The sequence below is a fragment of the Sphaerodactylus townsendi genome, linkage group LG03 (assembly GCF_021028975.2).
Source record: "Sphaerodactylus townsendi isolate TG3544 linkage group LG03, MPM_Stown_v2.3, whole genome shotgun sequence".
Taxonomy (NCBI): Eukaryota; Metazoa; Chordata; class Lepidosauria; order Squamata; family Sphaerodactylidae; genus Sphaerodactylus; species Sphaerodactylus townsendi.
The window spans coordinates 68,937,795-68,963,820 of record NC_059427.1 but is presented as its reverse complement, the minus strand read 5'-3'; the positions used below and the strand labels follow the sequence as shown (position 1 = coordinate 68,963,820).

At 41.8% G+C, this 26,026-nt stretch overlaps 1 protein-coding gene across 3 annotated transcripts in view; it reads right to left on the bottom strand.

Moving 5' to 3' along the window:
• Window positions 1-26,026, bottom strand: part of CACNA2D2 (calcium voltage-gated channel auxiliary subunit alpha2delta 2) — a 719,552-nt gene that overhangs the window by 47,863 nt on the left and 645,663 nt on the right. For all 3 annotated transcript variants that reach the window (XM_048488253.1, XM_048488254.1, XM_048488255.1), the window contains 7 exons: window positions 18,142-18,231; window positions 15,512-15,580; window positions 11,110-11,184; window positions 10,087-10,161; window positions 4,414-4,485; window positions 3,492-3,563; window positions 455-516 (listed from right to left, as the gene is read on the bottom strand). In XM_048488253.1, the coding sequence (XP_048344210.1) occupies window positions 455-516; window positions 3,492-3,563; window positions 4,414-4,485; window positions 10,087-10,161; window positions 11,110-11,184; window positions 15,512-15,580; window positions 18,142-18,231 (515 nt within the window). The remainder of the gene's footprint in view (window positions 1-454; window positions 517-3,491; window positions 3,564-4,413; window positions 4,486-10,086; window positions 10,162-11,109; window positions 11,185-15,511; window positions 15,581-18,141; window positions 18,232-26,026) is intronic.

The following is a 26,026-nucleotide window of genomic DNA, read 5'->3' as shown; positions in this document are numbered from 1 at the left end:
AAGCACCCGCCCGCTATTCCTGGGCTGTGGCCCACCCCCACCCCCGGCCCCACCCCCAAGCCCTGCCCCCTCCTGGCTACTGGCTCCAAGCCAGCAGCCAGCGGTCCTTTCTGCTCTCTCCTCTGGGGAGGACAGAAGCAACTGGAAGGCTCTGTGCTGGGTCCTTTGCTTTTATAAGCTTGGGGGTGGGGAAGAAGGGAGTGCTGGCTGCCAGCTTCCTGGTCACATATGGAGCTGATTTTGCACCCCCCACATCACCAGATCAGTGGCGCCCGGAGACAGAAGGTACCGCCTGTCCCTAGATACCGCCTGTCCCACTGGTGGATCATACTTGTACAGGGCACAGAGCCTGAACCAATTATAGCTCTTCCAATTCTTAGACAGAAAATCAATGTTTTTTTTATTCCTTAGCTGTTCAAAGAGGACAACCCTCCTTCTTGCCAGTTCTCCTTACCTGTAGTTTGTGCTTTTGATAGGGGCCCAGGTATAGGTTCTGTACACTTCATCTATGTATCTCTGGAAGTTTAATGGTGAAGAGATAGTCAGCTTTCAAACACTCTGTTGTATTCAGAATTCATTCCAAAACACAGCCAATATTTTCATGCCAATATTCAGAAGAGAGGACATAGTTCTGGTGGAAAACACAAGCTCTAAATGCACAAGGCAGTCCCAGGCATCTCTGCTTAAGAAGATCTTAGGTCACAGGACTGGAACAAGCTGGAGAGTAATGGTAGGAGAGTTTCTCTCTCCCTCATGCACCATTTTCCAGAATCAAAAATAGCCCCCTGTCTGCTTTAAGTCCTAGTTAGGATAAAGATCTGTACTTGTGACTTTTCCCTTAAAGCAACTTGAGGAAGTCAGACGTCATTTTTGAGTGGGGAAGTGACATGGGTCGGGGGGGGGGGGGGGGCAGGAGACAGAGTTTCAGTTTTCCTTCTCTCTCCCACTACTTCACTTTGCAACAAAGTTACACTTTGGGGGATGAAATCTGATTATGGATCCCCAGTAACACATGGATTCAGATACAAGATATAGGATCATTTTCTCCAATATTGCAACACGCTTAAACAATTTGGCTGGCATTCCTTCCAGCTTTCCCATGTTTTCAGCTTCTCGTGCCTGTTCAAGAGTTAATTTGTGAAGATATTTTTTTCCATATACAACACAATTTCAGAGCCCACAGTCCATACATAGACTTTTCAAAGCACTTTTGATACACCTGGATAAAAGAGCAGTCCATGGACCGAATGGTGATGCCTTGTCTTTTCCAGGTTGCATGGCCACTATATGTACCATAATGCTTACTTTAAAAAGATTTTGGCATTGAAAATCCTCTTATGGGAAGAGGGAGTAGACAAGCGGAGTCTGCTGGCCAGCAATATGAAGAGGGATCAGAGACTGTGTCTGAGAGTGAGACTTTTAAATTATTTACTTCTATTTCATTTTTAAGCTGCCGTTCTCTGTATGGGCTCAGGGTGGCTTCCAGCAGAGCACAAATACAGTTTCAAATACAGTAAAATAGCAAACAGGATCCAGCAACCTGGTCTGCCAGTAAAACATATTCCAGGAGTAGTATAATCTCAACACATCTCATATTAAAATCACCACAGCCTACACAGAAAACGTTAAGGGAGGAGGGGGAGGGGGGAGATTGCAAACTGTTGCTGCCTCAACCATAGGCTTGGTAGAAAAGCTCCACCTTATATGCCCTGCGGAACTGCATTAAGTCCCACAGGGCCCGGGTCTCATTAGGCAGAGTGTCCCACCAGGATGGGCCAGGGCTGAAAATGCCCTGGCCCTGGTTGAGTCCAGCCAGATATATTCTGGACCGGCATCACCAGTAAGTGCAATCAGCTGACTGTAGTGCTCTTTGTGGGAGGCGGTCCTGCAGATACAAGACTGGCCTAGCATTAAGTGTAAACAGCAAGCATCCTTTCAGCTGTAATGAGCTGGACTCAGGGTAGAGCTGTGCCTCAGTGTTGTCCCTCAGTGCCTGACAGCAGAGGCAAGCAGAACCTCAACAGTGCTGGAAACATGGCCGTAAGCAGTTGCTTTGGGCCTCTAGCAGAACAGGCAGTCCAGGGGTTGGAAGCACAAGAGAGAGAGTGCCCTCCAGGAGGAACCCAAGGAAAGATTTTCAACAGTCATAAGAGTCCAGTTTAAAAACTTTAAGTTCATTTCTGAATGTGGGCAACTGCAAAATGATTCAGATCAAAAAGTGTTTCCTGGAGCAGCTGTCTGAATTGGAACAGAAACATACTTGGGTGCCTACTGATGTGTTCTGGAGAAGCATAAAGAGGGAGGGGCCCTGAAGAAGAGATCAGTGACGGAAGGGTGGTTGATCTCCGCATCCCATGCTGCTGGCATTTGGGCTCAGCTTTGTCAGCAACTGCCAGCTTTGAAGAGGAGTGGAGACTTCATGTGAATCACTCCATGCTTGCCTGCAATCAGCAGAGCATTCATTACTTCTTCAGCTAGCTTATGGCTCTCCAGCTGATCAATCCAACTTTGCTCCAGTGGAGCTATAGTGGAATCCTTGGCAAGGAATTTGCATCAACTTCAGCCCCTCCCCATAACTCTCAGTCCCTCTACTCCAATTCTGCCCATACCACTTTGCTTTCTGATACTTCCCCCTTTCTTAGGTCAGTGATGGGCTGCCTTCTATTGCTCTTGTTTTAGGAACTATGTTTGATGGATGTCAGTTTTTGCTGACTCTGTCATCCAATAGTAGACCTCTGACCTTCCCCATACTATTCCTGGGGGTCTCCTGTACTCCAGCAGCTGCAAGAGGGAAGGATCAAAGAAATCACACTCTCTTGACAGAAAGGTCTTCCATTCACAGACATCCTCAACCCATTGTAATCAAATCTATGAATATTTAAATATGAAGACTGGAACTGTGGTTAGACAAGAAGGTTCTTTCTACAACCTGAATAATGTCCCAGATTAGCAGAAAAATCTGAAATCTAAAACAAAATCCAGAGGGGGTTCAAATATCTCAAAATAATCAAAGCAGTGCCTATAACTCTAAGAAATGAATTATCTCAGTGGCTATTGCTAGACATCTACAACAGTATTGCCAGCTTTCCAGCTTTGGTTTCTGTCAGTAAAAGGCAGAAGGGCAGCCAGTGATATTTCAAGAACTTTGGGCCTTTAAAGAGGATTTCCAGGGAAGGGAAATAGGAAATCATGGGCAATGATAAATGAGATGTCTTCTTACAAGGCCTCGTGGGTCCCCTCACTTGTAGTTATATATTAAATGGTGTGTGTATCCACCATTTCAACTATTCTTCCAACTTATAACAGAAGAACAGTGGCACAGAAACTTTAAGAGAGATGTACAAGTTGTCATTCTACATAGGTTTATCTTCACCCACTAACTTAATACACTATTTTCTGCCAGTGAATCAGGAAAACAGTAGACTGATCTTTTAAAATCTGGCTGAATAACTGATACTTTTAATGTCCCCAGGTTTTCAAACAATTTTTACCTCATCCTGGGACTTGACAAGAGTCTTGATATATCTCTGCCCCTCGCGTCCATCAATCATGCTTCTTCGAATCTGGAATTTTTTAAAAAAGTACATAAAAAGAGATACAATAAATAGTTGGGTACTGTAGGTAATAACCTCTCTTCCTCTGTACCCTTTAAGAAAAATGTGTCAATATTATAGGTGGAAACTCAGCAGTCTTCCCTCAGTGGATGCTAGGAAAGTTTACAGTCTGTCCTTCACTGACTAAAGCAGGATTTATACCCTTGAATGTTCCCTACCCAGTTATCTCCCTCCTTCCCTCCTTGTGTTGTTTCCATGAATTCCATTGTAACTACACACTACCACATGTTATAAACAAAGGAAGGAGTCCCAAATGCAAACGCTAGGGAAATTAATCAGAACTGCAGCCCTGAGACAAAGGGATGACATCTAAGAGCTGCTTTACATTTCCTGTGCATATATTAATTTCATGTGCCTTCTATGATGTACACTAGCATTTGCAATGAGTACATGTGTGCATACTCTGCTGTATGTGTACACATGACATGACAGTGTTTTACTATGCCATGAACATAGAAAATAAGGATGTATGTGACTGCTGCAGACACACAGAGGTTATGTAATTTTCTACCTCGAAGTACATAAATGAACAGATCTGCACCAGCCATTTGGCACCACAAAATGTATCATGGCAGTGATTGAGCTTGGCAGCCAGAATAAACCACAACTGCTGCAAAGAAGGAATAGCATCGGGATATGGAAGATATTGGGTGGTGGAATTCATACTTCATGACTATAAGCAAAAGCTTATTGCAGTTCCACTGGCATTTTTACACTGCTTTGCTGTTGCATCTATGGTGAATTAAGTGGATTAATTTAACTAAAACAGAATAGAATTCATGTCTACTATACCACTTACTTCTTCTTTGTTCTCATCTTCTAGTTCAGCATCAAGGAAGTCCAAGGTCACAGGTTCCTGGAAATTAATGATCTAAAAGGACAAAGCAATGGCAAGTCAAGTGACAATTATCAACCATTGTTCAGTGCAACCGTAAGCAGTTTCTCCCAGTTCAAGGCTTTCTAAAAGCAACAGCAGTGAGAAGTCTCTAGGCATTCATCACAGAACAACATGCAGCAGAAACATGACTGGGAAAAGAAATTGCTGACTCCAAAACACAGCAAATGTGAAAGGGTGACAAATGAATATTACTTCATTAGCGAAGCTAACATTTATATCCCAACTGATTAGCCTAACTGCAGAGTCCCAAAGAACCCTACAATACAAAACAAGTAATAAAATATAATACCATAACAGAATCACGTGGAAACTTAAAAAGCTAAACGTAATAGCTAAACAGAGCAGCTGCACCTCCAGCATTATAGCAGAATACTGAAAGTCTTGCTTAACAAGAAGGTTGGGGGCAGATTTCATAAAAGCAGAAAGTACTGTGTAACTCTTCAAAACACTGTACATGAACCATCTCACAACCATATAAGAGGCACATTTTGGTTTTACAGCTTGTACACACTCTTATCAAAAGTCTAATGCAGGAGTTGACATATATTCACTGAAAGTATGATTAAGACATAGTTAAGACGTATAACATAGTTAAGATGTATAAATTATAACGTATAACTTAGGGACGGCCTGGGGATTTTCTTAATATTCTTATCCCACAATTTGCTTCTTTTCTCATAATAGCTGATGCTAGCTTTTGCTGGCTCAAATACTTTAACAGGACCCAAACTAATACCAAGCAATGCAGCTAATGTCTAACTCCATTATGTAGAACCAAACAATTCAAGCTCTCTGCTATTAAGACACCAGAATTGGTGATTGCATAGTAGGTCTTTGGTTATCAAACATGCGTCAATCACAAATGTGAAATAACAGGAACATGCTTCTGTCGGCAAAATGACCTTGCAATACAAGGTTGCACCCAAGGACATAGGTAATGGGTTTTTTTCCCTCTGGTTCAACCCCCCATTATATGTCATAAGCTCTGCCCCATTTGTATTTTTTAGCATTTTTTCCCCAGTTTTTGGCCTTCAGGATGTGCAGATTTTAAACTAGCAGCACCAGAATTTCAGGAATTTGTTGGGATACTCTCCTGATTATACCATCTGGGTTTGGTGAGGTTTGGTTCAGTGGGTCCAAAGTTATGGACTCCCAAAGGGGGTGCCCCATCCCCCATTGTTTCCAATGGGAGCTAATAGAAGATGGGGACTACACCTTTGAGGGTCCATAACTTTGGACCCCCTGAACCAAACTTCACCAAACCAGGGTGATATCATCAGGAGAGTCTCCTAATGACACCCTGAATGTTTGGTGCTCCTAGCTTAACAAGTGCACCCCTGACAGCAGGCACCCGCCAAATTTCCCCAGATTCTCCTTTTAAATCCACCCCCTTCGGCATGGATTTAAAGGGAGAATCTGAGGTCCCCAATTTAACATTGAAAGTGATGCTGTTTCAGGGTGGGGGATAATCCACCTCAAAACAGCATCACTTTTAACGTTGTTTTAACTGGGGACCCCAGACTCTCCCTTTAAGGTGGATTTAAAAGGAGAATCTGGGCTCCCCAGTTTAAACACCATTGAAAGTGATGCTGTTTGGGGGTGGATTCCAGCATCACAGCGGCCGCCCATGTGGGGACCCCCCCGCAAAACTCAGATTTTGCACCGAGCTCCATTTCCCCTAGCTATGCCTCTGCCCAGAGGGAAGGGCAGAAGGGACTGCTGGCTGCCAGCTGGAAGCCCAGCCGGGGGTGAGGTGGGGGTGGGGCAGGGGAGTCTGCTGTCGCTGGTCTCAGAGAGCTGCTTTTATAAGCACTGAGGCTGGGGGCAGGGCTTGGGGAGGCCTGGGGTGTGGGGTGTGGCCCCTCCCCATTAAAAATCTATACCTACATCACTGGTTGTGCCATTTGGTGGAATTCTACCACTGCTCCAATTATTTCTCAGACCTGCCTTGCCCTCTGCCACATTGTTCCAAAGGACCTGAAGGTGGTCATCTAACTTTAGTCCATTCTGCACAGCACAAGTAAGAGGTCCTGGGGACACAAAAACAAGAAGTCTTGGGGAGGAACCTCCGCACAGCTTTTTCCCCAAGATGTCCTCAGAACATCTTATCTCAGCCCAAGCCATCTTGTTTTGAAGACGCTAAAAGGTAGAGTTTTCCCCCTCAAGTTGTCTGCAAGTCGTCTCCTGCCTGGCTGTGTGGAGCTCAGGAGTTGTCTTTTATTTCCCACCTGAGGGTTAAGCTCTCTGGCCAGTTTCTTCCTCAGTTTGTGCCCAACATTTTGTGTGCTGCTGAAGTGATTCTCCCTGCCTCCATTTGCTGAAAGTTGCTCCAGGATGTTTGCTTTGCAGGGTCCAATCCTGGGTGCCTTTTCAGCCCCCAAAGTACATAGTTGTACTCAGCTTGTACTGCCAATTCTGGCAACATAGTTTTCCTATTTCAAAAATTTTTTTGGATGAGGTGTCTGCAAAGAAACGAAGACACACTATGAGAACCTTAGCCACTCGAAGGTCTGGTCTACTGCCCATTGAGAAGCATTGGGTAGACCTGTATCACAGAATCATGCATCATGCATGTATCATAGATGTTGTCCTCCCATAATTTCTGCGCACCTTAAGACATGGGTATGCTGATAATCGTATGCAGGTTCTCAAGGACAAATATGCTTGAGTGTGGTTTTGGGGTAGATCTCTCCTCTATGGTTCCAATGCTTTTTTCCAAGGGGCTGTAGCCCAGTCCTCCAAGCAGCTAAGATTCTCTTCTGTGTGCCTGTGTTTCTTTGCAGGCATCTCAAACTATATATTGTTGGTATTGACAGGACAAGCTGAGAAGAACTATGTACTTTTCGGGGGTGAAAAGGTGCCTAGGTTTGCAGCCTGTAGAGCAAATGTTTTGGGACTACCTTCAGCAAATGGCAGCAGGGATAATCCCTTCAGCAGCACACAAAATGTTGGGCACAAGCTGAGGAGGAAACTGACCAGAGAGCTTAAAGGTTGGGCGGGAAAAAGCCTTTTTTCTCCCGTGATGCCTGTACTGTCTGGACAAACAGTGAGAGGCAGTTTTTGAAAGACATCCCCAGGGTGTTTTATTTGTGTTATCTGGAGAGAAAAAAAAAGAAATTGCCTCTTTTTAAGATGTCCCGCAGATCTCTTATTTGTGCTGTGCAAAAGACTTAGTCAACATGTCACCATTCCCACCATATAAATATACTTATTGCAGGAAAAGAGTTCACTGGCATGAACCATTCACATCTTATAAAATTCACAGATGTCTAGAAAGGTACAATGAATCAAGGTAAAATTCCTTTATATAGTGTTGTGTTTGAAAAGGGAATGCTGCCTCTTCTTGAAGTATGCAACACCTGCAAGAACTTCAGGCAAAGCTCTCAGAAAATACATGGACTCCTGGGTGGTGGGGATGATACTAGTTTGCTGAGAAATTCAAATCATTATTAACCAGAGGAGGACTGAGATGAGTGATTAAATGGCTGCTGTTTTTGTCCATCTCTGTCACACTGCCTGCCTATTAATACCAGTAATGTACTGAGCTGGAATCTTCTGACAACAAAATATATTTCAACATGACTAGTACAATTTCTCAGTGCCCAGTTCTTGGCTGGCCTTTTAATGATTGATTTATCAGATTAGTATCCATTTCCCTTGCCTATTTCCCTTGCCCCACCCTGATAGACACAGAGCTTTCCATGAGATAAATTAGTGTAGAGCTCCTTATTCACTCCTCTATATTTTTTGTTTAATATACCAAGGAAGTAATATTTCATTAAAGGGCCTAGCTAGTTTTGCCTGCACTTGCCAAGAGTGGAGGGGAAGTCCATACATCATGTCCTTGAAATGTGGCAATTAGTGCTTAGCAGCTGACAAGAACACAACTTCCTGCTCTACAGTAAGCACAGCAAATGGCTCCCAGCACTAGAGCAATGAATAATTAGCTGGTAATGAGATCCATTCAATTGTTGAGACCAACTCAGCCTATCAGTTCCTGAGACCAACTCAGCTTACTCAGTTAGTCAGCATTTATCAACTCTGTTGGAAATGGTATGCTATGCAAATATGAACATAGAGAATGAGTAACAGAGGCCATATTTGTGATCGGCTGTGTATAACCATCTACAATTTGGGTGCATTTTGCATTATGGATCATGGTGACTGTGAGACACTGAGGGCCAAACTACATGACAGAAGCCACACCTGACTTGCTTTTCCCACAGCCACACAGCAGTTGTGGGGGCCTGATATATTTCAGGACAATGGCAAGAGGAAGGGCTTCTGCCCTGCCCTGATTTCCTGTGCCAAGACTGCCCTAAGGGCAGAGGCGTAGCTAGGGAAAATGGAGCCCGTGGCAAAATCTGAGTTCCCCCCCAATATGGGCGGCCACCCTCCCACACCACGACTAAACAACATTTTTGCACCAGGTCATCTCAAAGTCACCATCACATTATAGAACATACCCCAACACACAAATCTGAACACACCCAGGGCTCCCTAGTTTAAATAACATTGAAAGTGATGCTATTTTTTGAAGGGGGCAGAATTCACCCTGAAACAGCATCACTTTTAATGTTGTTTAGAGAGCCCAGATTCTCCTTTTAAATCCAACTTGAAGGAAGACTCTGGGCTCCCTAGTTTAAACAACATTGAAAGAGATGCTGTTCGGGGGGGGGGGGGAATCCACCCTGGAACAGCATAATTTTCAATATTGTTTAAACTAGGGAGTCTAGATTCTCCTTTTAAATTCCCCTTAAAGGGAGAATCTACCCCAAAATAGCATCACTTTCAATATTGTTAAAACTAGGGAGCCTAGATTCACCTTAAAGGGAGACTCTGGGCTCCCTAGTTTAAACAACATTGAAAGTGATGCTGTTTCAGGGTGGGGTGGGGGACCCTGAAACAGCATCACTTTTAATGCTATTTAGACTAGAGAGCCCAGATTCTACTTTTAAACCCACCTTTAAGGGAGAATCCACCCCAAAACAGCATCACTTTCAATGTTGTTTAGACTAGAGAGCCCAGATTCTCCTGTTAAATCCATCTTAAAGGGAGAAGGGCTCCCTAGTTTAAACAACATTGAAAGTGATGCTGTTTCAGGGCAGATCCCCCCCCCCCCAAACAGCATCACTTTCAATGTTGGTTGTTGTGGGTTTTCCAGGCTGCATGGCCCCGGTCTGGTAGATCTTGTTCCTAATGTTTTGCCTGCATCTGTGGCTGGCATCTTCAGAGATGTATCACAGACAGAAGTCTGTTATACACTGTGTCCAGACTTCTCTTATAAGTCTTATAAACCTTAACTTAATGACTGAAATTAAGATGTCAGGGATTGAGTCTAAGACTTTCAGTTTGAACAGCATGTAATATACCACTGAGGCATAGCCCCTCTCCTAAAAGAATGAAACTGAATTATGAATATTTTCTTAGTTGGATGGAATAAAGCAGTATACTAACAGAGAGCAGACAAACCCGCAGTTCATTTTTGGTGGATAAACACTAAATCTAAAAGGACTGATAGTCTTTTCTTTAACGATGGTGGGTGGAAACAAAGGAGGAGAAAACTCTTCTTACCTTAGGTCGCAAATTTGGGTGCAGCAATACATATCCATTCAGGTCAGTAGCGAATACATAGCCATTAGCCCCTAACTGGGTTGGGAGACAAAAAGATAAAGTATTTCTAGAGACAAATAAATTAGACTCCTAAATGAAGGAATTATATTGTGTCCAAGTTTCCATGTTACAGATAGTGAACTGTATCTACAATACTGCAGTCCAGAGGGCTCCCCAGATGCTCCTATCCTGGGAGTTATGTGACCCTCAGGGATAGCATAACGGGTGAATCTGTAGAGGGCGATGGATTCAGCAACAAACCGTTAGTGAAAATCTACTCCTAGATCCAACCCAGTCTCCATAGGCCTTTGTGTCTTTTCCTTTCATACTTAGCCTTCTCCTGGTAGTACCGGGCTGGTACTGGCATCTAGGAATTGTAAGGAAAGGATTTCTGATATCTTTCCTATTAATGAACCTGTGGCTGCAATCCTAAAAACACTTTCCTGGGAGTAAACTGCTCCAAATAAAATTGGACTTCTCATTAGTGCTGCTTAGGATGGCTCCCAATGAATGGGAGGCAGCTGAAGATGATTTGGAGCTGGAGTAAAGAAAGTAATTAAATCCATCTTTTTCTTAAGAATAAAAATGAAATTAGTAGATAGTTTCCTATCCTTTTTTGCAGAAAATTTATTACACTATAACTTATACATAAATATAATATTTGTACAAGAAATGCTTCCCAAATTCTTAGTCATTTCCACACATCATATCCTCTTTTTAAATTTGTGAATTTGATTACATTTCAGAATCCACTTGAGTCTGATTTCCGATATCATGGAAATACTAATCCAACAGCTGTTAACGAATGCATAATTATTTGTGAGGAGTGGACACAAAAAAGCGGCAATTCTGTGCACAAGTCAATCTAACTCTAATTCTCAGAGAAGACCTGGTTCCTGCCTGCTTTTTCATTTTGACAGGTTTTTCAAAATCTGTCGGTTGTAAAGATCCCAATCTGAGAGAAAGGCATCTTTTTTTACGCACATTATACTGCGGTGTCAGCTTCTTGATATCATCCAGCGCCACATCAATCCCCACAACACCTAGGATAAGCTGGTTCTGGAAACATACAAACAACAAAAGGGCAATGTTATGGTCCCTGTCCTTGATTTAGACGGAAGGATGGAAACCACCATACAGAAACAGTATGATAAGCATTTTCTTTGTGATAAAGCAGAAAAGAAGGACCCCCCAAGTTTAAGAGGGCAGTAGAAGGACAATGTATTGTCAAAGGACACTTCATTTACCCAACTTCAATTGAAAATGTATGCACTATCCTCTCTTTTACTCGAGAGTATTATTAGAACTCAGGGTAAAGTATCATGAATCTAGCCTTGTACTGATGGAACAGCTATTAATTTCACCCAGTTTTCTTTAGCAAGATAATCACAGTGTTCCTTCAATTTTCACAAAATGTAAAGCACACCTGAATTCTGCAGTCCTTCCAAATTAAGCTGGAGATCTGCCATGGTAAAGCACTATATGAGCATACACATAAGCACTCACAAGGTTAAATCAACATATGTAGCACCTGACTATAGATTGCCTTAACCTGGATCTTGTCAGATCTAAGAAATTAAACAGGATTGGTTCTGATTAGTAATTGGATTAGAGACAACCAAGAAATATCCAGATCACATCACAGAGGAAGGCAATGGCAAACAACCTTCAAATGTCTTTTGCCTTGAATGCCCTATGGGGTCACCATAAATTTTTTTAAAATGCCAAATTTATCATATCCACAAATGAATGTATATATTTTCCCTGTAGCAGAGTTTTTCCTCTAACTGAGATTATGTAAACAGGGAGTAAATAGAACTGTTACCCCTTTCAAACACTGAAAGCGGAACTGGCTATTGTGGGTTTTCTGGGCTGTGCTCCTAACGTTTTGCCTGCATCTATGGCTGGCAGCTTCAGAGGTTTGTAACTTACCTCTGAAGATGTCAGTCATAATTGCAGGCAAAATGTTAGAAGAAAAACTACCAGACCACCACCACATCCATGTAGCCCAGAAAACCTACAACAGCCAGTTGATTCTGGCTGTGAAAGCCTTTGACAATATATTGAAAGGAGAAGTTTGTACTCTAGAATGACTGAGAATTAATCAAAGTAAGCAGATATACTTTTACAATAAAATTAAGCAGGTAAATAAATAAAATGCTCTGTAAAAGGCATCTGATCAATATCCAAAGCATTAAGCAGCAGGTATTAGACACTAAAGGACAGCCCATCTCTCATCCGTCCAGGATCTTCATAGTATTGGAGCCTGACAGAGCAGGTTTATAGTGATTTACAGTGTGACTGAAATCTTTTGTGAACTGAGAATAGTGAGGAAGTGCTCAGAGATTCATGACATCTTATGAAGTAGTTGGGTTGAGATCAAGTTCACCACAAGGCCTTTCAATCAGGAATTTGTGGAGGTATGTGAAGACCTGATTCATATCAGGACCATTGTTTTAGGGAGATGACATGTAAGTCTTACCTCTGCACAACTCTCCTAACCTTAAATGGTCTCAAGGAGTGCTAACTGATCCATTCGGAAAAATATGTGACCTTATCAGTACATGTGCAGCTTCCAGTGGGGCAAACAGCAGATCCTTGGGACTGTTTCAGTTTGGAAACATGGTATGGGGGAAAGGCAAAAATCTCTCTCTACTGATCTAAATCAGGCGCGCGTGCACACACACACATCTGAGCACTGAGTTTGCAGTGGGAAGCTCACAATTCACAAAAAATTGAATTTTTTTGTGGCATACCTGGACATATTCCAAGGACTTTGTAATATTTTGTTAGGTCTTCAGTCTAGTTACTATGTTAGTCAACAGCCTTGTCCAAAACTGATTCTGCTGTTTGCTGCTTGCTACCTTTCAGCTACTGCTATGAAAATTATGTTTCGAATTGTCAGGGGATTAAGTTCAATTTTGATTTGAGACCAGCATGAGCCTGTGTGATGCTGTCCTGGTATTCCTCAAGGGATAAAAGGGGTATAAACTCACCTTGCCATGTAGATAAGCAGAGGCAGAGGAAGACTTGTACGAGCTCAGACTCCCCCCACCCCATATGTTTGTGCACTATGATAGATGACAGATGCTGTGATAATGAATGCAAAACTGAGGTTACCTCAGTATTCAAATATCCTTTCACAAAATCAGGGAAACTGTGGTCTGAATGCTAATTTCCTGCCCTTCAGAAAAAAACCAGTATTTGTTGCTATACTGGCTGTCTGTATGTAGGTCCAGCACAAAAACCACTCTTGGGGTGGAAGGGACACTTAGTCCCAAAGTCCCAGAAAGGCTGTTCCAGAGGCCTGTATGCCTGGTGATATGGTCCCCTGCAAGATAGCTCAGAATCAACTGACCTCAGAAGCTCTGAGGTGGGCGGGGGGAACAAGCGCCAATGACACTAAGTCAGCCCCTCACAAGCAGTCTCTTCTATCCTAACAAGGGACATATATCCTCTTTTAAAGATACACCGGTGCCTGCACCTGCAACAAGTCGCCATATCAGCTGTTATTGAGCACAGCATGAGATTTCTGTTGCAGTGGAGTTGCCGTGCTGCTTTATGAGGCAATAACCATGCTCCCCTGAGAATAAATGGCTTGGTCTTTGGCCTTGTAGCTTACCTAGTTGGGAAACAGATCATTGCCTCCTTAAAAACAAGCTGACATAGAATGCCATGGCACATCTATTATTGCTAATAAAGCAAAACAAACACAAAAGCCAGAGCGTAAGGTGGATGAGACAGACTGTGGACACATGCTGGGATTCTACTCATGGGGAGAAAGGGAGGCATTTGCGATCTATTTAGTGGCATGTGATTGTCTTGAAATTCAGCTGTCACTATGAAGTGTGAAAAATTCCCTTCAAGTGCATATGCTGTAGAAACTGTCCTTGTTATTTTTATTATTTCCTGCTCTTCCTTTATAAAGCTAATTGCTCTCTCTATTTTCACAATGAGACACTGATTAAGTCTATCCCTGCTTAGCTTTAACAAGCGATATGACTGAGCCAAACCAGTGATTTGAGGAACCTTTTAAGGAGAGATGCTCTACTCAACTACCTAATGCTAGCATTTGACATATATAACTGGCTAAAATTCTCCATCTTGCCAGAGTGTGAATTATGTAAATATGGTCTCTTCCAGTACCGGTTCATCTTTTATCAGTTCCCCTGACTTTATGTTCCCTTACATCTCACAAAATAAATGCTAGATGAGGTGGACTTTCTGCCTTTGGTCCTAATTTTGTGATACAAAAAAACCAGTAAATGAAAGATGAAAATTTGAGTGCTGTATTTTAATAAAGACCAGTACTAAATGTACAGAATTTGTTTATTTATCTACCTGTTTATTTTATTTACCTGTTGTGAACCACCCTGAGCCCTCTGCGGGAGGGCAGTATACAAGTTTAATAATAAATAAATGAAAAATAAAATGGCGAATGGCTGCTAGTCTTGATGGCTGTTTCTTTCATATAAATCTTTTATCAATTTGCTGTCTTGCCTCATGTTTACAAATTTTGTATAAACCCAAATTAAGTACACTCATCACTGATTTTATAACATGCAAAAACAATTTTTTTCTGTTTAAAGCTGTCCAAGGTGGCTTATTAATAAAATAACCCCCTATATATACTCTACCCATGCTTTTTCACACTGACCACAAACACACAATCTCTTCACAGCAGAAGGGGTGTAGCTGCAACAGGATCCTGTTAACATTTCACATGGGAAGTGCCTCCCATGAACCAGGTGATGATGATATCTGAACATTCACCCACTGCCAGATATGAACAAGCACGAAAGGCAGAAAACACCTGCCTGACATAAACACACATCTCTACTTGTGTGCATGCGCCAGCAGCCAACCTGAATACGGCATTTCATTGCCTCACTGATATGCTGGCCCAAATGTAGCAAACATGGACAACAGTGCCACCACCCAGCAGGCAAGCACAATTAGCCAGCTATTCTCGCTCTCCTGCCCAGAAAGGAGAAGGCATTACTTGGCTATCCTCACGTGCATGCACTGGCAACCAATGTGAGCATGTAGCTTCAAAGCTGCACAGATGCATTTGTTCAACTGCATGAAAATAAAATGTGACCCCCATGATCAGTGTCAGGGGGACAAGGTGGAAACCTGGGCCATCAAAAGCTGAATCCACTGTAGAGGATCAAACGTGGGCCATCAAAAGCTGAATCCACTGCAGAGGATCACACAGCAAAAGCGGGGAAAGGGGAGTGGATAACTGATTTCTGACATCCTGGGGGCGGGGGGGGGAAGCTTCAGAAAAAATTACTACAAACTCATGGGAAGTTGTTAGTGTGCAAATGGCCTAACTTTATCTCTGGTTTGAATACAGGGAATACCTTTTTAGTAGAAAACATACCTTCCTGTCACCACCACCTTCAGTGAGGTTAAACACCGGCAAAGTGCCTGTCACCACCAAGCCCAGACCCTGTCAAAAGAAAATTACAGAAGAGAAAATATGATCAGATGGAAGAAGAAATTATCTATAGGAGCCCTGCTGCTTCAAGTGTTGCAACGGAATCATGCCTGAATGCCACTGTGCAGCCGAGATGGCAGGCAGAGCATGCTTCCTGAAGGAAACTGGAGAAGAGATCTGTTTGAAAAGCTCACTAGCAAAGGACTGGTGATGAATGCTAGTCTTGGGATACTGAGCTGCTCGTTTCTGTTGACATCCTGTCAAGTGATTCAAAATGCAATATAGAGAGAGCTTACTCTGCATGGGGAAAGAGGTCACTGCACTCAAGGCTGCACTCTTCCCATCTGTTGCCTGGGTGCTGGGATCAGAGTACAGAGGCTTTGGGACAGAGTGTGGCATTCTTGGAGAAGACAGCCATCTGTGGCTGTAGCAGTATCTTTGCCAATTGCTTTGCCAATCCAGCTTGGTCAGGAACCCAGCATTAGGAAAACTAGGCTGGATTAAGGAACTCTGTTCCACACGTGCAAGATATTTCACACAGCCAATGGTTCTTCTGTATGCTTCATAACATTCAGCTGCTTACACATGGATTAGGAAGCATGACTGGATTATCATCTTGCACCTGACTCTCTGGATCAGGCCACCAGGTTCTTGTGGACCTCAGACAAGAGAGCTGCAGTTTGCTCCCCATCTGTTAACAGATTATACAACAACAGTTCATATAATGTTTCTTTCCACACCCATCAAGGGCTACTACTCCATTCTGTGATATTCATACTATCTAGTCCTACATGATCCCATCTTTCTTTCCATACTTTGTAATATCAATATGAAACCATCAGGGGAGGTCATCTGGCAATTTGACATGCAGTATGCCAATGACACAAGACATTTCTTCTCATTTTCAGCAGAGGCAAACATGACAGTGAACACCATAAATACGTGTTTGAATGTTGCAGTAAGCTAAATGAAGGCCATAATTTGAGGTGCTGTGGATCAGTAATAGTGCCAATCAAGGAACTGGGGTTCATTCTGCTCTAGTTAGGATTGCACACTCCCCAAAAGGAGCATGTTCACAGCAGGGGGGTACTGCAACATCTGTGCAAATGAAAATTTTCGTCTCATCGACAGCATTTTTAACCAGCTTCAGATGGCATGCCAGCTGTGGCCTTCCTTTGGATAGAGTGATTTAGCTACAGCGATTCATTCCAGGTTAGATTACTGCAATGCATGCCATGCCTTTGGGGACAGCTTGAAAATTTCAGTTAGTTCAAAATGTTGCAGCAAGGCAACTAGCAGGTACTAATTACTGGGGATGTATCTTGCCAGTGTGTAAAAAACTTCACTGGTTAACAACCAAAAAGCACATACCGGTAGTTGTACTCAGCTGGACCTGCTGATTCTGGCAATATACAGCTTTCCTTTTTTAAAAAATTGAGGGGCTATCTTCATAGCTATGCAGAGACACAGAAGAAGATCTTAGCTGTTTGGAAGATGGGTTTGCTGCTAATTGAAAAGCATTGGGTTGACCTGCCCTCCACTAGCCAACTTCAGTTTTTCCTGCAGTACAGAAAAAATGCTGGCCAATGGAGGGCAGATCAACCCAATGCTTTTCAATGGGCAGCACAACCATCTTCCAAGCGGCTAAGATTCTCTTCTGTGTCTCTGTGTAGCTATGATGATAGCTCCTTGAAAATTAAAAAAAGAGGAAAACTACATATTGCCAAAATTGAGAATCAGCAGGACCAACTGGAGCGCGCAGAGTGAACGTCCTGGGGCTGCCTTCAGCAAATGGCAGCAGGGAGAATCCTTTCAGCTGCACACAAAATGTTGGGCGCAAAGCAAAGGGTAAAACTGACCAGAGAGCAAAACATTTGGGCAATAACAATAAGACACTTCCTAAACTCTGCATTTTGCACAGTCAGGACTTAGGGTGAAAAGGTGCATTTTGAAATGTTTTTTAAGAAAAGACGTCTTGAGCATTTATAAGGTGTCCTAAGCATGTCTTGGGAATGAGGCTGTCCGGAGTGCCTTCCCAGGGTGCCTTTTTTTACATCCTCAGGACGTCTTATTTCAGCTGTGTGGAGTGGAATACTTATAAACTTTATCAGAAGTGGCCTGCTCCTAGGTGTTTCTACCTTTGGAAATAAGTGGCAACTAAAACCAGAGACTCTAGGATATCTTATTTGTGGAACTCCTTCTCCATAATGAACTTCCTAGAGCCAAATCTGTTGTATGTCCAGCACCAGATGAAAACTTTTTTCTTTGCCTGGGTCTTTTTGCGGATTGTTGGTGTTTTGTTTCGTTCAGTTACGCTTGTCGTCATAGGTCTTTCCCCTTTTTCATTTTTAGGGTTTTAAGACAATTGTCTTATAATTATTAACTATTTATTATTGTTATTGGTTTGTTGTTTCAGTTTCTAATCCAAATTTTCATCCGTTGATTTACTGAACTGGATTTCCTTTAATTTCCTTTAATTTTACTGATTTTACTGATATTTTACTGAGAACACAGAGACCTTGGGATATAAGCAAATTAAATAAACAAAAATAATAATAAGCTATTTTTCTTACCAAAGCATCTTGATAGACATTGGTCCATTGAACCTGTTTTGCCCTGTTCCCTGCCAGGACCATGGGTCTTCCCAGAACATCCAGGTATTCCTGGATGGAATGAAAAAAATAAAAAGAAGTAAATATTCATCTGTAGAGGAAGTATCGTTTATAGGGTTGGAGCTAGAGCAAAATTTTTTGCTTGTGCTAGAGCTCTTGCACACTAGGAAATGCAAGAAAAAGACTGCAGTAACTAGTTGCACTAAGCCAAACTTATTATATCAGCACTTACGTTTTTGTTTACACAAAACTTTGGACAACCAATATTTGGGCGCTATAATATATAGGTTAGGTATTGTACAAGATCTTCCACAAGCACAACACTGGATTCAAGCTGGTGAACTCAGTATATTAGAAATTAGATTATTTTCTATTCAAGTGCAATAATCTTTAATAGTCACCTAAGAATAAAAGAAACACTAATTTTGTATGAACATGCAAAGTGCTTTGGATCAAGTGAATCTGTGTAATCCCTTATTTCCCAAGACTGCCTTGCTGGTAGGATGTGAGTAAGCACTGTCTGCCCACACTGGCCTTGACAAAAATGTTAATATTGTGTTCACCTTATTCACTTACAAAAGAAAGAAACAATGAGCTGCCAGGTGTACTTTCATAATAAAAATATCATACAGCTATCTTGTATGTAATGTATTGTCGAAGGCTTTCACGGCTGGAATCACTGGGGTGTTGTGTGGTTTCCGGGCTGTATGGCCATGTTCTAGTAGCATTTTCTCCTGACGTTTTGCCTGCATCTGTGACTGGCATCTTCAGAGGATCTGATGGTAGTAAAGCAAGTGGAGTATATATATCTGTGGAATGTCCAAGATGGAGGAAAGAACCATTTGCCTGTTAACAAGTGTAAAGGGTGCAATTAGCAAACGTGATTTGCATGTGTTGGGTGGGATCCACCCATTTAGCATGTGAGTAACCATGAAGATAGCATAATTAATTAGTGAGGGCACCTGCATTGTAGTAGCCTGGCCTTTTGATCTCTTTGATTACTACTGCCTAGAGTAATGGGTGGTGTTCTGGGTAGCGTTCACTAGCCCTTTGATTGCTTACTGCCTGGAGACATCCTTGGTTTGGGTGGTATTCATTAGTCACAATCTTGATTCTAGTGTTTTTCAGTACTGGTAGCCAAATTTTGTTCATTTTCATGGTTTCTTCCTTTCTGTTGAAATTGTCCATGTTCTTGTGGATTTCAATGGCTTCTCTGTGCTGACATAGTGGTTGTCAGAGTGGTCCAGAATTTCTGTGTCTTCAAATAATATTCTGTGCCCAGCTTGGTTTATCACATGTTCTGCTATTACTGATTTTTCCAGCTGAATTAGTCTGCAATGCCGTTCATGTTCTTTGATTCGTGTCTGGGCGTTGTGTTTTGTGGTCCCTACATAGACTTGTCCTCAGCTGTACTGTACACGGGAGACTCCTACAGAAGTTAGAGGATCCCTCTTATTCTTTGCTGAACTTAGCATTTGTTGAATTTTCTTAGTGTGTCGGTAGATTGTTTCGAGGTTATGTTTCTTCATTAGTTTCCTTATATGATCAGTGATTCCCTTGATGTATGGTAAGAATACTTTCCCTCTGGGTGGCTGTTTATCTTATTTCCTGTGGTTTGTTCTTGGTCTTGCAGCTCTTCTGATGTCTGTAGTGGAGTAACCATTAGCCTGTAGAGCCCAGTTTAGGTGATTCAGTTCATCTTGAAGGAAGTGGGGTTCACAGATTCTTTTTGAACAATCTACCAAAGTTTTTATTGTGCTTCTTTTCTGTCCTTGGTGATGATTGGAGTTTTTATGTAGATATCTATCAGTGTGTGTAGGTTTTCTGTATACTGTGTGGCCCAATTGCTGGTTCAGATGACTAAGGCATCTAGAAACAGTAGTTTCCCCTAGTTTTCTTTTTCCACAGTAAATTGGATGTTCAGGTGGATATGGTCCAGAAACTTGTTTAGTTCTCCATGGCTCCAAATTGTGAACGTGTCATCCACATAACAGAACCATATAGTGGGCTTTTTTTGGTGCTGTTTTCAGGGCTTGTTTCTCAAAGTGTTCCATGTAAAAAATTGCTATTACGGGCTAAGAGCGCTACCAATGGCTACCCCATCTCTCTATTCATAAAATTCATTATCCCGTTGGAAGTAGCTTGTAGTGAGGCAATGTTGGAACAGGGCTGCAATGTCTTTAGGGAAAATCTGGTTAATAAGTGTGATGTATTTGCATGTATTTGGGAAAATCAAAGCACCCATGCCAATCTAACACTTGAGTTCTTTTAGGAAGCGCATTTATACCTTGCTGTCCACCCTCCAACCGCAACCACTGAGCACCTGTGCATGTACCCCGTATATGTGTAATCCATACTCTGGGTCAATTCTTGGCCATCTATGAGGAGACTTCCAGCCTCCTGGATCAGTGTCTAAAATACCATGGATAAAGGAGCTGGCCATCTGGAGCTTTAGGCATGGATTTGTTAACAATGTGTGCCAGACGTTTTGAAAGCAGGCTTTGAAAAACCAGGTTCTGTGTTCTTGGGAACTGAATAACTCTTTAGACACTTTCTGGTTCGTGTTCTCACTATTTTAAATTATTGTTTTTAAAAATTGGTGTAGTTTTCTGCTGTTTAAGTAGTTGATTTATTGTTTATCAGCATTGTGTATTTTGTAATTTACCATAAAGACCAGTTAGAAGAAGGGTGGTAGGAAAGACTTTAAATAAAATAAAGTCAAGAGGAAAAAAAAACTACTATGAGTATCTGAGAGAGAACTGGGCGAGGTAATGAAGGAAATTGTTCCTATTCATTGAAAATTGGTTATTATTAAAAATTAAACAGCTGATTTACTATGGTTCCTATCTTCTTGCCTCTCAACAAAGCCATGCAGTGCCATGCACACTCAATAAACTGGGCTGTGTTTACCATTTCATGGTTATTTGAATGACACGCAAAAATGGACATTTCATAAGCATGATAAACAGCACTTTTAAAAAAATGCTACATTAGTTATATATTTACATACATAATTTATTTTTCATTCATAATATATGTAAACAGAACATTAAACACAGACACATCTTATGTCAAACATTCTACTGAATTAAGCATTTATTTTGAGCATCACAAAACGATCTGAAAGAGGATCAAGGGCTATTGATTACAGTTCAGACTGAGCTTCACTGAAGGCTTGAAGAGAAAGTACCTCTGCTCCTAAGTACATGGTTCTACCAAGAAAGGCATTATCAGACCCTCAGGGACGAATTAATGAAAGCATCACAAAAATATGGAAAAGAAGTTTGAACAAGCACAAATACTGACATCATACTTTCTGTGTTTTATACACAGTCCACTGTATTAAAGCCATGAGTTGGGGGAAAACAAAGACAACTATATCATGAGTGGCAACCTCTTTAGCGTACTAGAGGACTATCTGAAGAATAACCCTATTTCATAACACAGTATATCAGCTTGTAGTCTATATATCTAGAATATACAAAAGCATGAGACTCTGTAGTAGATACTGGAGGATCCCACATTGGTTGAGGCAAGAGCAGAGTTGTGTTTGTTCACTTAAGGCCTGGCAAGAGATAAACATCATACCTGCTTGATCACTGATAGTTGTGTACCTGTAACACACTACCAGTATTGACAAGGCAGCCAGATCAGGAATGTCCTTGTCTCTTACAAGCAGTGTTGAAGCCAGATCTTGCTTGAGACTCCATTCTCAAGAAACACCTGTCTTTTAAACCATTCTGCAGCTCAAGATGGTTGATAATGCCTTATCAACCACCACCTTCCAACATTCTGAATGCCCAAGATAGTTTTGAGCTGGTTAAAACTCAATGGCAATGAAAACAACACCAACACATCATCAGTAACAAGGCTGCTCTAGAAAACAAAGCACAGATTCAAGTTTGGTTGCCCAGTCAGGTTTGGTTAAAGCATTTAGGAGTGGGATCTCAGGAACACCAAATAGCTATATCCAATCAATCACTGGCAGAAGACACTGTTGGAAGCAGATTTTCTGCAAGTGAAATTCCACAAGCAGAAAAGGGAGGAGGGCAGTGGCTTCATTCTGTTTCTCCTCCCCAATGCAGCTCACCAATTTGCATGGCTTTTCATACAGGCCAGCAAACAAAAAAAGATGCCAGGCAACAGGTGAAAAGCTTTATGGACTTGTCAAACCACCAAGCGTTTTGCTAGGAAAGCTTCATCACAGGGATAGGGCTTGCTCTGTGCTGATTCTCTCCAGAGCAATTGAGTAGTATTGTCCATATAGGCACCATCTCTCCAAGGGTGGTAACTGACACTAAAAAACTGCCAGGAGAAAGTGAATCCAGGGGAAATCTATGCACACTGACTTGGACCCAGCTATTAACATGCAGAAACATTAATGGCCTTAACAAGATGTTGTGCCACATGCAGCATTCTGCCCATCCCCACCCCTATATATTACATTATTCAGAAATTGGCTGCATAAGATCTCAAGCATGTGGAAATGCAATTAAGGATACAATATGTTTGACTTTGCAGTTGACATGATATTTTTCTTGCATTTTTGAATATGCAAGAGGTTTAACACAAACAGAAATTTTGTACTGGATCTAGCTCAGACTGCAGGTGATTGGTTGGATGCAGCCCATTATGGTCAAGATGGAAAGGCAGGATCTTCCTAGAGATTACAGTATTTTTTAAAAAAACCTGGGAAAAATTATGTGGCCAAATGCTCCATGATGAAAAAGGCCTTGAAGGAAGGTATCTTCTGACTTCTGACAGGCTTTTCCATAAAGCTATAAAGGAACCCTAGAACTAGAGGTCAAAAGCTACAGGATATTACATGCTGCTGAGAAACTGAGTAAACTTGCTCCTGAAACTATGTTGCAGAGATTGGCTTACACAAGTTAAAATGCAAGTTAGTTACAAAGCACTATTTCTTTCTGTGTGCCTATTAAGGGCCATCAAGACGCTTCTGTCTTATGGCAACCCTATGACCTGAGTAAAGCTGTTAATGAGAGGATGTTTTGGAGGACATTGATTCATAGGGTTACCCAGAGTCTAAAGTGACTTGACAGTATGTAGCACGTGCACGCACACACACACGAATGACCTCCAAAACATCCTACGGTTCACAGCCTTGCTCAGATCTTGCAAACTCTGGGCTGGGGCTTCCTTTATAGAGTCAATCCATCTCATGCTGAGTCTTCCTCTTTTCCTGATGCTTTCAACTTTTCCTAGCTTTACTGTCTTTTCCAGTGACTCTTGTCTTCTTATAATGCAAGCCTCAGTTTAGTCATTTTAGCTTCCAGAGACAGTTCAGGCTTGATTTGACCCAAAACCACTTATTTGTCTTTTTGGCAGTCCACAGAATCTATAAAATTTCTCCTATACTACATTTTAACTGTGTGCCAAAGAACAATGGATTCATATGATAAATCCTCAGTATAAATCTCAACCATAAAAAGTTTACCACTGCTGGGCCGAGAATGGATCAAATATTCACCCTTAATGGGAACATCTGGCATTTGGAACACAGTATTGAGATTCATAAGTTTTGTCCATTAATTAAGGTTCTCCACCAAATAGAGGAGACACTATATCACAGCATGTGGCTTACTGTGCAGTAACTTCCTCATAGCATACTACATATACAGCAACAAAAGAAGCAGGCCATTACAAAGCATTCACCAACATGTGAATATCTGGTCTTATGGCCTCATGCAAAGGTGGACTCTCTTTCTCAGTGACTGGCTTTAACAAAGGTGTAAGTTTTCAAAAGCAGCAAGAAAGACCTCCCCCCCCCCCCCGTATTTCTCAGCATGACCTTCAGAAAAGTTGTAGGCAACTGGATTTCTTTAAGAAGTTTCAAACGAGTGGCTAAAATTTGCTTGATGCTTCCTTTAAAAAAAGCCTGACTGCATAGTTATTTTGCATTCATGTAAGAAAAAAAGTGAAACTCTTGTGCTCAGCTCAGCTCCATTCCCATTATTTAAAGAGACATTTCAAATGTTATTAAATTTCCACATCATATTTCAAACATTTATGTATGCTAGACTGCAAACTAAGTGTAGATTCCAGTGAAATCTAAGTGAAGACAATCATGTATGACAAGTGTGCATGCATGAATTTCACATGCTGGGAAGCAAATGCCAACCAAGTTTTCTAGGAGTTTACAGGATACAGGAAATGCGCAGTTCTGACATGTGACCATCTGTTTGTGTGCTGCATCCCCATTCCCACATGGAGTTTTGATATACTTGCAGTTGTCCTGCTTTTCATGCATTGCACAGATGTGAACAAGGGCAGAACTAAATAATGACCAAGCTGATTTTGCTTCAATTTGTAACTTCAGCTTGAGAAAGATTTCAGCCACTGAGCCCATTAGTGCTTAAAATGGCAAAGGTCCAAGAGAGGGAGACAGACAGAGACACAGAGAGAAGAGGGGTGGGGGAGAGATGAAAATTACACTGATATGATCTAGATTCTGTCTTCATCCTTGCAGGAATGCTGTGTAAGCATTGGGGAAACCTGAGGGGAGGAGGGAAGAATGAATAGTGGCAGCAATTCCATATTCTGAGAGCCACATTTGCAGCCTGTTTGTCTTTTGCCAGCAAGTTAAGGGATAGCATGTGCCAATCAGCCCTTCCTGTCAGCATGAAGGAAGCACACCCTTTCCCCAAATCGATTAACTCTCCCTGCAGGTTGCCATGGTGAAGTGTGGCAGGCAAGAGCTTCAGCCCTGAAGTGCTAAGAGAATGTATTATTTCCAGATGATTTAACACAAGGGAAAGAGAGATGTAAAAAAAAAAAAAAACACCACAGCCTTACAGAGGGAGTAGAGAGAAACGTACAACAGGAGACAGACAAGGAGAAGTAGTGAGAGTCACAGAATGACTTAAAGTTGGCACAGAGGAGAATATGGGTATCAATGGACAAATAGGGGACAAATAGGCCATATACACAAATCACATATTGCTACTTTAGGGTAATTAGTCTGGGAAAACTATCTCCCTGCTGCTTCTGCACACACAATGTCATTGACCTTGAACTGTTGTTTTCAAGAGAAGAGGAGGAGTTTGGATTTATACCCCACTATTCTCAACCGTAAAGAGTCTCAAAGTGGCTTACAAACTCCTTTCCTTCCTCTCCCCACCATGGAAACCTTATGAGGTAGGTGGAACTGAGAGAGTTCTGAGAGAGACTAGCCCAGCAGGCTTTATGTGTACCCAGTTCATCAGATTAGATTGGGCAGTGGTCATGCAGATATATCTCAGTCAACCACAGCCAGTGGTATAGGAAAGGCAGTAGATTTTATGTTTATGGTACTGACATGGTGGAATGCAAAGGCTCACATACAAAACAGTTTTGCACAAAAAACTTCCCAAGGATTCTTGAGCAAACCACTCTCTCTGCTCGCTGTCAAGATAAACATTCACTGGTGCAAAGCCCATGGGGGCATGGATGATATTCATTTTGGCAGAGGGTGGTTTCTGAGTTGTTCTAGACAGATAAATATAGACATATAGTCTTTAAAAAAATACATGAAGCAGCAGATGTAAATGAGGCCACTGACTTAACATCTGGCAGCCTCGCTTTACAACACTCATTTGTACGTTGTAGCTAGCGCTTTAGATCTGGGATATAAATGGCTCCATTACTCTGCCTGATCTGCTGCTCTGCGAGACTTCAGGCAGAAGAAGTTTGATGTTTTTCATGATGGGCAATTTAATCACTGGTTGCCATAAGTGGACAAGAGACTTAAGGCAGCTGACAATACAGTTAATTGTGATTATTTGATTTGAGCACACTTGTTGTCTGGTTTGCGCATAAATGAAAATAACACAATGGCTATTTGCTAATG